At 40.6% G+C, this 16,068-nt stretch overlaps 2 protein-coding genes across 2 annotated transcripts in view; one reads left to right on the top strand and one right to left on the bottom strand.

Annotated features, from left to right (window-relative positions):
- Positions 1-16,068, top strand: part of LOC111261551 (NT-3 growth factor receptor) — a 145,588-nt gene that overhangs the window by 58,869 nt on the left and 70,651 nt on the right. The gene's annotated exons all lie outside the window — the stretch shown is intronic.
- On the bottom strand, positions 13,289-15,345 carry LOC111261552 (T-cell immunomodulatory protein-like). The gene has a single exon (XM_022835142.2). The coding sequence runs from the start codon at positions 15,219-15,221 to the stop codon at positions 13,356-13,358; it is 1,866 nt and encodes a 621-aa protein (XP_022690877.1). The 5' UTR covers positions 15,222-15,345; the 3' UTR covers positions 13,289-13,355.

Here is a 16,068-nt window from a genome sequence, read left to right as displayed (position 1 = left end):
AATTAAATAATATAAATTGTCCCATATTGGGTAGTTCATTAGGCATCCTCTTTGTGTGATTATTGCATTTTCCATAGTCAATAATACCCTTTCCGCCATTGTTCTAAGCCCACCACATCAGCGGCAGTAAAGAGAATATAATGGATAACATTATAAACGGTAGAAAAAAAATCTATTTCTATACCTGAGGGTCTATTTATGATGCTTCAGATCTGTGGTACACCTCTTTTGAGACCCGTGTGTTAGAATTGGAGCGTATAACGAGGAAAAGAAGATTCAAGGTAGCCATAAACCTTGCCTCAACGGGTCGATTTTGGCGTCACATATGCTGTGTGCTGGTTTGCTATAGCTAGCCGTGTTTAGCCTCTGCATGCAAATTAGACGTCTGTTCGCTCCTGGCTGGCCAGTGCTTTCATAATACGCATAATCCTCTCATTCAACGTTTGTCGAATGTACTTAAGTCAACAAATATGTGAACGAGAAGTACTATAGCCCATTGTCCGAATCCAACAAATCATGTTTAGCGGCTTTCTCGATGTAAAGTAAGGGCTTGCCGATTTCAAACTCAGCTAAAATGAGCAACGAAACTCCCATATTCTTTAGTATCGGTCTTTCTGCAAGACAGCCGCTCAAGCATAACCGTAGCAATCCGTATGTACAGGTGTCTCTCGTAGAAGCACCATGGAATACACTTACTGCCGACGACCTGCATGTATCAGCGGGTCTTCGTATCGCGAATACTATGTAAGCCTAAACTCTAGATAATATGATGTTACTATATAGTGAAATAGTTTTGTTGGATGATTTCGTTCTGTGTTACGTGAGTCCGTCTTTTTGGCTTAGACTTTTTGTCTTGAAAGAGCAGCTTCAAATGTTTATAAACACATGACATCACGAAGTACGCATGCGCCTGGACCGGCCTTTATTGTTCGACTGCTAGGACGCGTGCTTACCTGTCCGTCTAAAAATAGCAACGACAACAATTCACTCTTTAAGTGTATCAGGTAGTGTTACCTTTAGCTCCATCGAGCATGCCTCGAAGGGATAATGTCTCGGTTTAACTCTATTTAACACCTAACTTCCCGACGATCTTCTTTAGGGCCTTTTCGAGTTGTGTGTCTGGTAACTGCGGTTAAGCATTCAGATTGCGTTAAGGTTTAGAAGGTAGCTGGAATTTTGTGCTATCTCTGACATACGTTTATTGACCTTATTTATCTCATATTTATTTCAGCTGGCCGATTCTTTCTTGCATAACGTAATCAGTACGGTACATGTGCTTCTTAGATCTTATACAATCGATTCTATAAAAAACTTCAAATAAGGTTAAGAGACAAGTAAGGATGACACATACGCATAGCTTCAACGACAGCTTGCAGTCATTTCATTGTTCCGTACAAACAATACCGGAAGACAGACTAGAGCTAATAACAACGACGAACTATCCGCGCAGCCTTTGTCCTATTTTCGCTATGTATTCGATGCAATTGGGTATATATAGATAACCAGCGAAGAGATAACCTGAAGGACATTGAGACGCTGGCTAGGGAATACGTCGTCTATACGTAGAATACACATCCAATGGCTTTCGAATCTTCAGTCTAATCGTGCTAGGACGCCTGCCATGTTCTGGTGTGTGAACGGAGTTTAACATAATGATTTGACATACAGAAACATTCGCATCGTTTTACGCGTGTCTTTTCACGCTAGCACGCATGCATAGCCTCTGGTGTTCGTGAATGTTTTATTAAAAGATCCGAATACAAATATACCAGTACAAACAATTTAGTATTTTCACTGAATGATAGCGCAGCTGTTGTTCACAAGGCACCCTATCAGCATGGCTAATGTTACAAACGTTTAAGAGGCTGAAGAAAATCAAGCTTCCCTTTTAATACTGACCTTAGCTTATGGGTCTATAGTGTGTGTGATACTTGACAAATACGAACGTTCTTCACAATAGCATAGGCCGTAGGGAAGATAATGTATACTACCCGGTTAGGCATATTTGTTTTTAGCCAGAAAGTTGTCGTTCCTGATTAAACAAGTCATACACGATGGGTCAGCCAGCACCAGTCTAAACTAAGCATTCCGACATCTTCCTTCAAACTGCAATTAATCGTTCTATAAATCCCATTACCTGAAGCGGGTTTCCGGATGGTATATGCTGACCCATTTTCTAGTCAGAGTATCTGCCTATTTTGCCAGTATGGCTTTTATAGAGGTGGAATTATCGTTATACGTTTGTTAGCTGGCTGGAAGTACCTAACAGGCTTCCGTTTTAAAGCACGTATTTCTAAGGAGGAGGAAGAACTTGCCAAGCCCGGACAAGTTACAGTTCACTTAGCCTGCAGTTTTATCTGGTAAGGAAGGGGCTTTTTTTTACTTTTTTCTTTTAATACTTTATTGATGTCAACTCACACTTGCAAGGTACGCTGCGTAATCTATTAGGTTGCCTACCTTCTTTCGTTAGCCTCTGAATCGCAGTTGAACCTAGCTTAGTTCAAAGAATCAACCCATAAATAGGAAAACATCTAACATAAGGTCAAATGCCTACGAAACAGATTGACTTTTATGATATATTTTAAATACATAACAGCAAACAACCATATTGTAAATGTGTTTACAACAAAAACATTCGACTCGTATAGAACATATTATTAAAAAAGCGTTTTGATTAATTGTTTTGAGGTTTCGGTAGTCTCGTTAGTAGGTTGCCATCAGTGTACCATTATATTACAAACGCGCGCACGTTCACAGCCAAGTGATTACCGAAAAGTGTTTTTTTTTTTTATCTACCAGCACGACTTACGGGTCTGTGGTATACTATTGTACAAACAGCTCTCCTCATTATTTACAAGCTACAACGGACTAACAATAAACATAATAACAACAACTAATAAAACATTAAGGACAATATACATTAAATAATTAACGAAATAAATCGTAAGCTAGAAGCGCGTCTCGTTTTTAGCAAAGAATTATGTTAAAGCCGGATAACATTTGCGAGAACCTCGTTTATAACAATGAGTAGATACGACGAGGAATTATTTAAAAGTGACCCCTCTGCTAACACGCAACAGATACAGTCCCGATTTGGGGAATTTCACAGTAAGCTCCTTCCCTATGGGCGTAGGATTTGGGCGAATATTATATTCATTTTTGTCAAACATGATTGCACAATGAGCAAATACTACGTCCCTTATAAATTTTGAATAAAAGATCGTTTAACTTGAATTGCAAAGTTGAGGTTTATGACGCGAGGACAAGTTCATTCGATTTCTTTAGGGGTTTCGCGAAGCCGGTCGGCCATAAAGTAACTAGTTGAGGTCGAATATTTATACCGCTTTCTACAGGATACCTCTAAACTATCGTTTTTAAAAGCAACCCCATTAACTTTCATGCTACTCCAAGAAGCCTGTTTGTCCCATCAGCGCAGGATGTTGTGTGATGTATTTTCCTATGCATTTGCCTTCTCGCATAACTATGATCTTAATGCGTAGACTTACTATTATATAAACATGACCCTATTTTATCTTAGGACTATATATTTTTCGGGGTGAATTTGGATCAGACATGTATTTGTGATGTTTGTTGTTGTGTAATATGTTCATTGGCGGGACCTAAAACAGCGGCCCTACTATTGAGTGGCGCAATTTCGTGTATAACACAGCCTCTACAGCTACCAGCCGGCTGAACAACTGCAGTAATGCTTATTATACTAAGGCAAAAAACATGTTTATAGACACTTTTGCATTGCTCTGCCATCCCATTGAACTATAATGAAGGCTTTTCAATCTCTAAGCCATTCTATGCGAATGCTACCACAAGAAACTTCATCCGTACCGAGACTTTTTATCATACCTGATTCACTTTATACGATGTGTGGTTGTTTTTTTAAAAACATGGTTTCGTTCACATGGGAAAAAAATTCGTCACACATTATTGATGAACTGAAACTAGTGCTTCTCTGATACAAATTGAAAGTGCGTCAAGCACGACAAGGAGGATGTGTAACAGCTTTTGTGTATCTGTCCACAGCTTTGTTGTCTGATTACCCATTCATTGTAGACCCAATTCGGACGCAGCCTTAGAGTATTCCCTTACAGGAAGATTCACTAGTCCTATTCGGATTCGTGACACGAGCTCTAAGAAAGAATCAATTCTCAGCTTTAAGTGGAACTATGTAATGTGTGATAAAACGTTGCTCATTCGTTCATTGGGAGACATGCAGTCTTCTAAAAGTGCGCAGGGTCTTCTATAATTGTCTAACAAACTGTAGTTCAGTATATACCGCGAATGAACAGAACAGGGCTCCGCCATCGACGACCAATCATATTTTACGATTTTTCTATTTCAATTGAACATGTGTTGCGTCAACATGTATTGTCTATTAATTTTTTTGGTTACGGCATCTGTTACTGTTTTGCTCAACAACAAATAATTCGGAGGGAACGAAGCAGCTGTCACCGATTACATTGGCAGTCGTCGTATTCTTAATAGAGCAGTGCCCTCCGGCTAAATGATACCTGCCTATGTCCGTCATCAGCAGAAAATTATGTTATCTGTTGCAACAATAGCAAACCATGAGATCCCAGTAACTTTGGCCTCTGTAGATAACAATTATCTTGTTACGTTCACCATTAATCTCGTCCAACTGAGTAAAATCCAGTAAATTTGTTCTTTTCTTTTTAGCAAACTTTGCCCCCCTTCTATATCTACTCTAGATAAAATCTAGAAATCGTCTTGGTCACCCATTAGTGACCTCCCTACCGGCCTTACCTTAGCAGGCCAGTTGTAAAAAGATCTATTTATATGTGGAAACGCCATTGTTGTAGATGGGTAAGACCATTTACGATAATACGTACGGCTGACGTTCCATCCGGAACTGGGCGCAGAAGCGGGAGAGATAATTCCGGCAAAACACTACTGTATCGCCAATCCAAAGAAGCGGCGAAACCGAGGTAAGGTAGTGGCCTAAAATAGTAGTATAATACATTAGCTGGAAGGCTGGAATAAAAACCATCTGATGCAGTGCGTCAAGGCTATACCGGCAAAAAATCGAATCTACAAAATTATGTAAACTTAAACACGTACTTATAATACTAATTTCATTTGTTCACTGCGGGCGATAGGAAAATCATTTCCTTATTAATCTCCACAGATATTCATGGTCATAATATTTGATAACATCAGCCAGCACATTTGCGTACAATTACTACAGCGAATACTGCAATAAAGGGCATTCCATCGCTTCGCGTGATTACAAGAAGAGAAGAAGCAAGCTTCGCATCATTACGAGGGATTTGGCCATGCATGTTTGAGATGTTTTGTCTTCTCTTCATTTACGCCGGCGAGTTGTAAACAAACGTGAGATTAAAAAGGCACAGGAGGAGTGTGACGTACGTTAACCAATTGCCGCGATCACCCTTTCGCGGTATTGCGGCCGTCGGTGTTAGGATTATTTGATGCGATGCTTATGATTTAGGCTGAGCACTGAACACTACGTAGTTAGAACATGACCAACCGTTATTACGTATATATATATGTATAGATATACATATACCCATACTTCTTCTAATTGTAGCTCCATAGCCTATAGATGACTCTGCAACGTAGCGCGATACTTGAAAAAGCTTTTAGCAACATCATACATCATCAACGTCAACGTATCTTCTTGCCGCTGACTTGCTCGAGTTTATTTCGTCTTCGCTTACTGTTCTGGATATGTGTTGGGTCCCACTGGACTATGCAAAGTCGCTCCCCTTCGATAGCATGTCGTGAATGAGGATCTATCTTAAATCCTAAGGTTTACGCATGTACGTACCAACCGAAACGGTAAAATAAAATGACGGCCCATAAGGGCAAGAGACGGTGGCCACAAGAGGTTGGTTCGCAGTTGAGGGCAGAAAACTTTCCTGCAGTTCTTAAAGTTGCGTTTAGATGGCTCGAACGATGGAGTTGCAGAGAGTACAGGAGCAATTGCTGCCAACTCTCGATCGAAAGGAGGGTGTTTGTTCGTGCATTGTGATAAGACTTCGATCGGAGCTCATATCCGAATCCCATTGCCTGTCCCAGTCAGGGCAGCACGGACTCTTTATATTACTACCTGTCCGTCGTCGCATTGGCTGTCAATGACAGTGATTGTAAACTTTATTACATAGTCAGCTTATTAAGTATGTCCTAGTGCCACTGTCGATCCTAGCTATTCGATCGGTTAAAGCCATTCTTATATCTGAAGAAATCCTTCTCTTACGTCGTGACAAAATGGATTTGGTCTAGATTTTGCACAAGGTGTATGCACGAGCTATATATGGATATAGTGGGTTGTATCCGCATGCTATACACTTAGATTTTCGATCAGAAATACTGCTATAAGGATCGAGGTATTAAATGTATGTTCGCTGGCAAACAATTGAGTTAAGTTCGATATGACGTTACGGGTATGAATACTGCAACTGGCATTGTTTAACCCAGTACCAGGTTTACGCCTTCTCTGTCTAGTTTAAACTCCTTCTGCGTTTGATCAATTGCCTGTTTTAAAAATTCGCGACCTTCGCGCGCCTATCCGTTGGCAAACGCAGTTAAGTAGACTTCGCCGACTTCTTATCGATCTGCAGTGTCTGCATAAATGGCATAGCTCAGGGAGTGGTAAACGTCTTGACATCATGTTTACGCTCCAAGGGACATCGGCACGTAGGTTCAAATGAAAATGTATCTAAGGAGTGTTCTGAGGTATCCAAATACACAAATACGATACGTTTTTTTGGTTTTCCTTGAACTTCTCCAAAGATTTCTGAGTTGGCTGTTGATAGATCTTTTTATAGCCCGAATTTCGATACCTTTCATGCTTTCTTTCCTTTCTCGGGGGGTTTGTTTGATAATATTGGCAGTTGTATTATACTATGACAATTATCTGCAAACTTATTTATTTATTTACTACAAGTAAACTTACTATTCGTATGTTGTTTCACCAATGTTTTTAGCACTAACGGGAACTTCATGTGTGTTCCTTCTCAGCCATATTACATTTCTGCCGTCCGAAGCTTTTGCAGATTGGATGCTTTCATACTTAGGATGTACGTATGATAAATAATCAGGTAAACAGACGTTCAGAGGGAAACATTCTGATCAAAAATATGCTTATCGTTTTTATCAACTTTCGGTTTAATTTTAACATTTTTTTTTTATCTCACATAAACAGAATTCAACACATATTCATTATGTAGCGCCACGGCGCATATATAGATGTACTTTGCTACAATGTAAATACTATTTGTTAGGATCAGACTGCAATCCGATCCAACAGGAATATATTGTTATTGCTAACTAATTGCAACTATTTAGTATAAATCATCGACGACCATGAAAGGTTAAACTACAAATACTAATGGACAATATAGTTTTTTTTTTATCTTGAATATACTAACTAAATGGAACTAAACGAAGTTACGTATATCAAGTTCGAAATAGTTAAGCCGCTGAGCTCTTTGTTCAGGTAAGACCCATAAGACTATTTTTTCATCTGGGTTTCCTTATGCAACCATTGTCAATCATGTCTTTCATCTAGGCAACAAAGTGTGTCAAAATGAGCTAAACGTTGACAGGCCTGATTACCTATGGCCTGTTCTTTGCAACTCATCTTCACCCTAGCGCGTTTTTTTTGCGTATATGTAAAGTATGTGGATGTAAATCACTAGGACGAAAAAACGAATGACATAGCGTGTGTACTTCTGTGCGAGCTTCAGTCTATTGTGTCTATTGTAAAAATAGAAAAGAAAGAATACACAGAAAGCGTTGATTGTATAATGGCCTTGTCACTTGTTTTTCGGGAAGTCGTGCTGGTATATAGACATAGCAGGTAGCATCCTTTCCCTACGACAGACTCAACGACGCATGAGTACCGAGGTGGGAACAATGTTCGTATAGCCTTTCCGTCTAAACAGAGGTTTATCACCAGCCTTACAGATTCTGCTTCGAGTACAGCCCAGAGCAGCCTACAGCAAAAGTACGCAGGTGGGCATGCACGGAGCTCTATTGACCCTGGGCAAATGGAAAAATCAATAAGGTGGCCACTTACAGCCAGTTCAATCGTCACTGTGTCAACAGCAGTAGAAGTAAGCTGGTCGTCGCTTAATGCTTTCAAGAATCACAGAATAAATAGGTTCAGAAAGTGTTGTAGCAGTAACTTCAGTCATAGCCTAAGTAGATAATCCAGTTCAGACGTTTAGCAGCGTCACCAGCATTTGGAGCAATGCAACAAAGGTCTCCGGCAATGTCCTGATAGGTACTGGTGATCAGTGATTGACTGAATTCTGCACCGTCGTCATCTCTTAAAAAGGATTATATGCAAAAGCAGAATAAACGATAAATTATGGCTAAGCGTGAACTTCTAGAAGAAAGAGCGTCAAACCTGATGACCTTTATAAACGTTGTTTGTCTTCTGTAATTATTTTTTTGCGTTTAAGTATGCAAATATAGAGTGTAAAAACGCCATGGTGATTCCCTGGCGGAACAACTCCTAGGTTGCCCGTTACGCACCACTCGATCGAAATACGAAAAGAGTACCTTTTTTATTCAAATCCAAGAGTAATTCTCGAAGATTCAGCATTAAAATTGCCGCTTCTACACAACAGATGCATTGTTTCCAGCAAAAGCTCAAACTACGTTCAGCCTTTATGTGAACCAGCACCCCACAACAAACGCTGTTCACAGTTATAAGAACATTTCTGAAACAACAGGATCAAGGGGTTGCCTGGAGCTTAACTAGGTCAAAGGATATTTTTCTTCTAGTTCGTAGCAAAATGCCAAGTAATTATAGACAAAATAGAAGGCACCTAGGAATCAGCGATGTAGTCATGTGCTGCGATTTTCTATTAAAGCGTTAGCAAGTTCGCGGTGAATAGCACAATTGAGCTCCGTCTGCTCTTGCACGTGACATCGCTCTGCGCAAACGTAAACAGGAGGGAAAAGATACACAGTTTGCACCTTATTCTAGAAAAGCATTCTAGAATATATGTAGATTATATATATATATATATATATATACATAGAAAAGCAGTATTTGGGATAATAAGTGGGGCTAGTCGCTTTCTTTTGATCAAGACTGCTTAGTGCTAGGAATATCGCCCCCACCATGTCCTCTCTGCCACCTTACGTTCTCGTCGCTTGAAACAGCAGTTCTATACAATTTGAGCGTAAAAGCAGTTGTGGACTACTTGAGTATACTAAAAAACATAATCTAGATATCGTTTAAACAGTAGAGGTTAGGTCTGCTGTCAGCCCATGTGATCACATATCCGCATTACTTTATGCGAGTGCATTCTACCTTTTTTTTTTCTAGCTAGGTGTTATAAATCGTCAAGGTACGACTTTCTCACTTGCGAGCTGGAGATTGAAAACACATAGCGTTCGACATATATTTCGTTGAATAGCCTTCTGTTTTAGAAACTTCTCAGATACAAAAAAGTTCCAGTGGTCCTACGTCGCTGTCCATCTACTCTTCCGGAAGCCACTAAATGCATCGTACGCATTGCCACCCATTACCGTTGCAGTCATTCTAATTGCGTCTATTTGCGCGGACGTCACGAAGCCAGCAGTGTCCTATAAAGGATATGGCGACAACTTGACAGGCGGGATTTCTGAAAAAAGGATACTTTTTACCCTATTATCTCGCAGCGCCCTTTCAGCTAAATCTACAATGCTAAGTCTCACAGTCCAAGCGTCCGTTGACGTCGCAATAGGTACCATCACTACCTTTGCCTAATTCCGTTTTTGCTCAAGATTTCCAAAAATAAAAAACTGTCGATTAGAAAGCGGACAAGTTAACAGGCAACTTCAGACCATACGCCCGCCTATATCTCCGCCATTCAGTGTACTTGTGAAAACAGCAACTGTAGCTTACTACTACGTGGTAGTAGTAGAAGCTTAAGTAATTTGGTCGTGCGTAATGGGTATTTGAACGGGCAAGACGGGCACGCATTAGCATCACCTATCTGTTATATTAGTGTGTGCAAGGTGTAACATCAAGCTCTACACTAAGCACCGACATCCTCAAACGTAACTAATCTTTGTCAGTTCAGCTTTGCTGTCCGTTAGTGCCAGCATCCTCTATGCAACTTGGTCATGAACAGAGGCCAAGGAAAGCGGCTATTTGTAAAGAACCCGTTAAGGAGACACTGGACCGTGACACGCTGGTGCGTGAAACAACCATCCACCATGGACTCCTATTACAGCATTCTTCACGCATGAGGCACGTCGGCCACGAAGATAAGACTCTTGCTGTCTTCTATTAATTTTATGCAACGAGAGGAAGCAACGTTTAGTGCGTGCTGCGACTAGAGTGGGAAGAGTTTGCTCTGTCGGCAAAAAACTAAATGGTGTATTACCGATCATCTCTACGAGATAGATCCGTCGTGTTAGAATGCGGCACGGAAATAGAGAGAGCTCTTTATTCTATTTCCATGCGTATTGTTTTATGTTTATTATTCTGCAAGCCATGACTTCGATTTCAAATGGGGTACAAGTAAAATGTTTCATTTTTTATTATTATCTATTATATATTTATTATATCCGTTAGTCCAGGGTTTCGTCATTTATCTCATTATCCAGTTGATCGGTTCTCCCCTGTCAATAGATGGGCAATTCGAGGCGAAATCCTTTGTGCGGCACTTACTCTGTAATAGTTTCACATTGTTGAACACCTGTTACTGGCGAAAGCATTGTTCACGCGCCAGCATTTCTGCCGTCGTGGTCATTACCTCGTTGTCACCCTGCACTTCTAATGAATCTTTCAGAGGTCGGCTTGGGTCGCCAATTACGCTGGCGAATTTTTGAGGATAGAAACAGCAGAGGGGTTGGTATGGTTGCTACCGTGTTAGGTTAGGTTGGAGATTAGGTGACAGGACCCACATGTACAGCGATACTTCTCCTGTCACTGTTATGAGACGGTAAAGCGACACAGAGGTAGTGCTCGTACAAACAGTAGAAAGTAAAGAGGCCTATAGTCAGGGCCATTCAAAACCTATTGGCATTGGAAAATCCTAGCTAGAGATCACGATCACACTTGTGATGTTCTTAACGGGGGTAACTGCTGAGTATTTATTAGTTTTTCCTTAAACTAGCCCAAACCGGAAAGAAAAAAGCACAGGAAGCGCTCGACTCTGGTTAAATTTTTGTCGTCAAACTCTTTCCCATTCACTGTTCACTTCAGTAACGGAGAGACGACTTCGCTCTTGCCAGCGGTATGTACGTCTGTGTAAACGTTCCAGTCAAACTTCATTCGACATCGACGCTCACATCCCACATCCGCGTTCCTTACGTACGGAGACGTCGAAAACGTGCTAATCACCACTTACGAGAAAAGAACAAGTGTCCTGAAGAGCTACTAAATCAGTTTAAGCTGCTGTGTCTATTCAGCATAAAGAGTACGATACATTCCACATGCGGTGCAGCGTAATCGAAAAGTACATTTCTTTCGCAACGAAGCCAAAAACAAATTGTTTAGGATCGTTAGGATCGCAGTTAGTCGGCTAGCACGCTATGCCATAGCCCTTTTAAATAGACACTTAAGAAGTAACTAAATCGTCTGATGTTCAAATAAGATTGTAAGTGGAAGTTAAAAGCTAAGGCAGTAAATACTATATATCTACTATTGTATATCCGAATGTATTTTTCTACATTTTGTACATTAGACTCACACTGGCCAGTCGTTCGAAAAGCCCTATCGCTATAGATGCGTGCATCGTTTTCTTAACTAGTGACAGAATTACATCATTTGGCTAATGGTGTAGGTGGCTTTTTCAGCTCAAATAGTGTAAAAGGACCACACTTTAGTACACAGGACTTTAGCCTAATGACAAATATTAAAAAAAATAATAAGGTGCATATCTTAGACGTGCCGGCGCGTAGAACAATGCTTACGGGAAACTTTAAATTTCAAAGCAAATTATGGGCTTTGAGTCTGTAGCTATTTAGTATTAGCCTTTCTCCTTTCGCAAAGTCGATTCTGTGAGTTAAATTATGATCGCATCATATAATAGACGACAGTATAGCTGAACTAACCCAGGGATCTAGGTCAGAATCAGCGACGCAGAAACGGGATTAGGATACTGAAACGAACAGCACAAAACAGAAGAAAAGGACAGAGGAACTTCACTCAGGCCAAGACGAATCAGTAGCATGCTATCAGGAATCGTAGCGAAATCTTTCCCTATTAATGAACGATTTAAAAGATGCTTGCTTGCAAGTCCGTTTTCCACCTCAAGTTTTCAAAATTTCTGAACATTCGAGATGTTGATTACTTAACCGTAAATGCGCGTGTAATTAACTTCAGTATCGCAAAACAAGAATCTTATGGATGGAATCGATTCTATCCATAAAATTTTTCTTCAAGGTTCTCCGTTGTTGTTGTTGGATGTTGACGAAAATCAAAGTTTTATGAAACTTTAGAATTAATCCTATCTGAACAAGAAAATCCATCCTTGGACGGAGAAACTGTTTGCATAACGAGGTAGTAACTTTTCGTAGAGCTATTATAGTTTGATTTGAAGGCAGAAGACAACAATTATGGAATCTGCATTTAATGTTAGTTATACAATCTAGGCTGTACATCTTTCGCTAAGGCAGTAGGGCGCACCGTTTCAAGCTAATTTTTTGCTTAACACAGTAGCTATCTATACTGTATGATATTACGCTGGGATCGGCTTGCTTGTACATCGGAACTGTTACCGTTTAGGTCTGTATGTACAGAGCACATCATGCATGCATGAAACGCCTTGAACCAGTCGTTACCTCAATTCCTCAATTAAAGACGGGACCAGTCGGTAAGCTGCTCAACACAGCGTAAGTCCCATAAGTTCCGCATCTTTCTGAAACCATACCCTTAGTGTGTGTATAACTATAGCATAGTATATTCCTTAGAGATCTTTGCGAAAATCCGTATTTATTGATAGTCCCCATGCTAAGTATAGCATTTGTACCGCATGCACATAACTTATCTTACACACACTCCTACTCTACCTGAAATAATGAAAAATGCAGAAATAATGAGGATTTAAGGGTAATAGGACGCAAAGTGACATGCATGTCTGATAACCCAACAAACATTGCATCCTACGCAATTAATTAAATCAGGATGAAACAATCACAGATTCTCGTGACGAAAATGCGTAGGTAATGCTAACGATTCATCGAATAGTAGGACGTCACCGTATAAAAACCATTGAATAAGCCACATACAGATAGAGTACCATATAGTATGTACCCTACTACAGAACACTACGCCAAAAGATTACCCGTTCAGCCAATAGATTATTATTGTTAGCAAGTACAGCAGTCGCAAATAGCAATCATATTATTCACATAGCATCAAAGTTAAATCTGTGTGCCTGCTGTTGACGCTCAAGACGATCCGCCTTTTTTTCAAGGAGATGCAACAACATAACCACAAGTAGATTAACGCAAACGATTCCACAGAAGGCAAAGACTGTGTAAAGCATTTTTTTTGAGGGTTTGATAAAGATTTTTGTCTGCCATTCTGATGGGTCTCTAGCCGGGTAAGGAATAACGAGTATTTGCGAGTTGGGAATAATTTGTATCCATTGATGGCCCGATGCGAGGCCAGGCATTCGAATCAGGAGGGTCTCAACAAAGTTTGGAGACAATCCGAGTCCGAAAACAATATACGGCAGCTGCAGTGAACCGTGACCTGTCTGGTAAAGCTGAGCTGCTATGGACACGTGCTTACTACTATCTGAAGTCACGATCTCGTATCGAGCCATCGGGCCGGGCTGGTTATAGCCATATTCGATAGTATCGCCAACACCTGCACATTGGCGTTTACTACAGAGGCCACTAGCGACGACGACCTTGATAAAGCACACATCTTCCACATAATTATTTCTTAATGCTTCAAACTGCCAATCCGTGTGTTGCAAGCTACCTGTCGTCAGCAACACATCAAGCTTGCCATCCTCTTGAAGGTCGAAAAAACCCACATTAGTAACCTGGAGAACCGCTGCTACATCACCTATATTTGTGTAGCCCTCAAGCTGACGGCCTTCGACACAGATGGAGTCTTTATTGTTGCTACACTTTCGATTGCGGAAGCCGACCACAGCTCGATTTCCACTGATAAGATTGACAATTGTCATAAAATCTGGATAACCGTCCTGATCAACGTCGGCAGACCTGAACGCCATCATGGCATTCACAGTGCGCTCATACAATGCGTCTTTCCAGAATGTCTCACCATTATGCAGCTGATAGAGAACCTTCCAGTAGCCATTGCCGGTATTGTCTAGGTTCGATGAATTTTTACCAATCCAAATATACACAAGATCACAGAGCGCGCTGCAGAACTGCACGATGTGCAATAACTGGCCAATTGAAGCGAAGTCAACGAACGTCGACTGCCCTACCACTGCCGCGGTCCTCCCTTCGGGATAGGGCCGATTTGGGCCCTTTTCCCAAACGGCAGGAGCTCGCCAAAGCCATATCTCAAAGAAGTGTTGAGTCGAAATAAGTAAATCCGGGTTAAGATCACCGTTGAGATCGACGAACGAATTCGAGTGAGGACTGACAATTTCTGGCAACTTATCACCCTCAGAACTGTTGAGGTTACCCCGAATACACTGATTAATTCCCTGTACACCGGATATACATTGAAGTACAGTGCGTTGACGCGCATCTCCAAGCGACGTTAAGATGTCGACGACATGATCTCCATTATAGTCAAACAGTAAGGGCTCGACGTATACATCGGTGATATTAATGTAGTCCGAGAAATTTAGTGGTAGGTCAAAAAACTGTCCGGTGCCCCAAAAGATCGTTATTGTTCTGGCCTCCCGTGAGTATACGATGATATCCACTATCCGATCACCATTGAGATCGCCGGGTATAACCGAAGTAATACGTGATGGAAAATCTGGCAAAAGGACATACCGCGTATATTTTTCGTCTTGAAAGCGCGACTGCAGTGCAATATTTACCTCCAAAGAGCGAAAACCCTTACTAGGAGAATCCGGGGCAACGAGCACAAAGACATCGATTAATTTGTCACTGTTAAAGTCGGCGAAAGCCGCAAGATAACCAGACCGATTAAAGAACGTTCGATTGCCGACATTGACGAACGAGTCACGAACGCCGTCTGAGAAATGACTCATTAATGGTACAAAGATCAACAAAGCACCTAACACTTTCAGACTAAAGCTTCTCATGAGCATTGTTGTTCGGCCAATGCAGAATACGCCTACGGTCGTTGACGGCTAGAACGCCTCACTGCAAATTAATCAAAAGTGGGCGTTAAGTTTTATTGCAAGTCGGTCGAAATAAAAAAGCCTTACACTAGAAAGGGTGATCGAAGTCCTTCTCCGTACATTTCTCCGAGTTCTAAGTACAAACCGAATTTAGCTCAACATCAAAGCAATACAGACGGCTTGAGAAGCGCGATCCGGACGAAGTTCTTACTGCCTGGGACAGGATCTTTTGTTTGACAATTTTTACTTCTTTGAAGCCATAATCTCATAGCTTAAGGACTTATTATATCGCCGAAAGTGAGCTTCGTTATTACCAAGGCTTGGCGTGTGAGATAATAGAATGTTTACTGTGCAAACACCGCTAAAGTAAATTTTGTAATTTTTCTTGTAGAACATCTACCTGGATTTAATATTATCTTGTCGCAGAGCACGAGCTAATCTAGCTTGGTAACTTATATAAGTTAGACGATGTTCCAATACAGTCTTAACTAATTTGGTTCAATCATAAATCATGATTTCTTACTTTTCTATATCAACGTGAGAACAGGTCCCATTAAAGTGGCATGGTACACTGGATTGATAAAACAAAGCGAATTATTAGGAATCATGTTTATGTATATATACATATATTCTTTGCGCATGTAGTACGTATGCACAATGCTGCGCGTATTTGAATTGTAGAAATCTTATAATAAAAAAACAAAAATTACTTCCCCTAAAATGTATTATAGAACCTTTTCTATTTGTTATTAATTAATTTCGGGTTTTCGAGAACCCAGCTTCAGGTGTGTTATTATATCCTAAAACACTATAT

Source organism: Varroa jacobsoni, unplaced genomic scaffold, assembly GCF_002532875.2.
Source record: "Varroa jacobsoni isolate VJ856 unplaced genomic scaffold, vjacob_1.0 scaffold_568, whole genome shotgun sequence".
NCBI lineage: Eukaryota > Metazoa > Arthropoda > Arachnida > Mesostigmata > Varroidae > Varroa > Varroa jacobsoni.
This window is presented reverse-complemented; position numbering and strand designations above follow the sequence as displayed.

Excerpts from the sequence above, each read along its gene's own strand:
- LOC111261552 (XM_022835142.2), bottom strand. The coding sequence starts at position 15,221 with ATGCTCATGAGAAGCTTTAGTCTGAAAGTGTTAGGTGCTTTGTTGATC.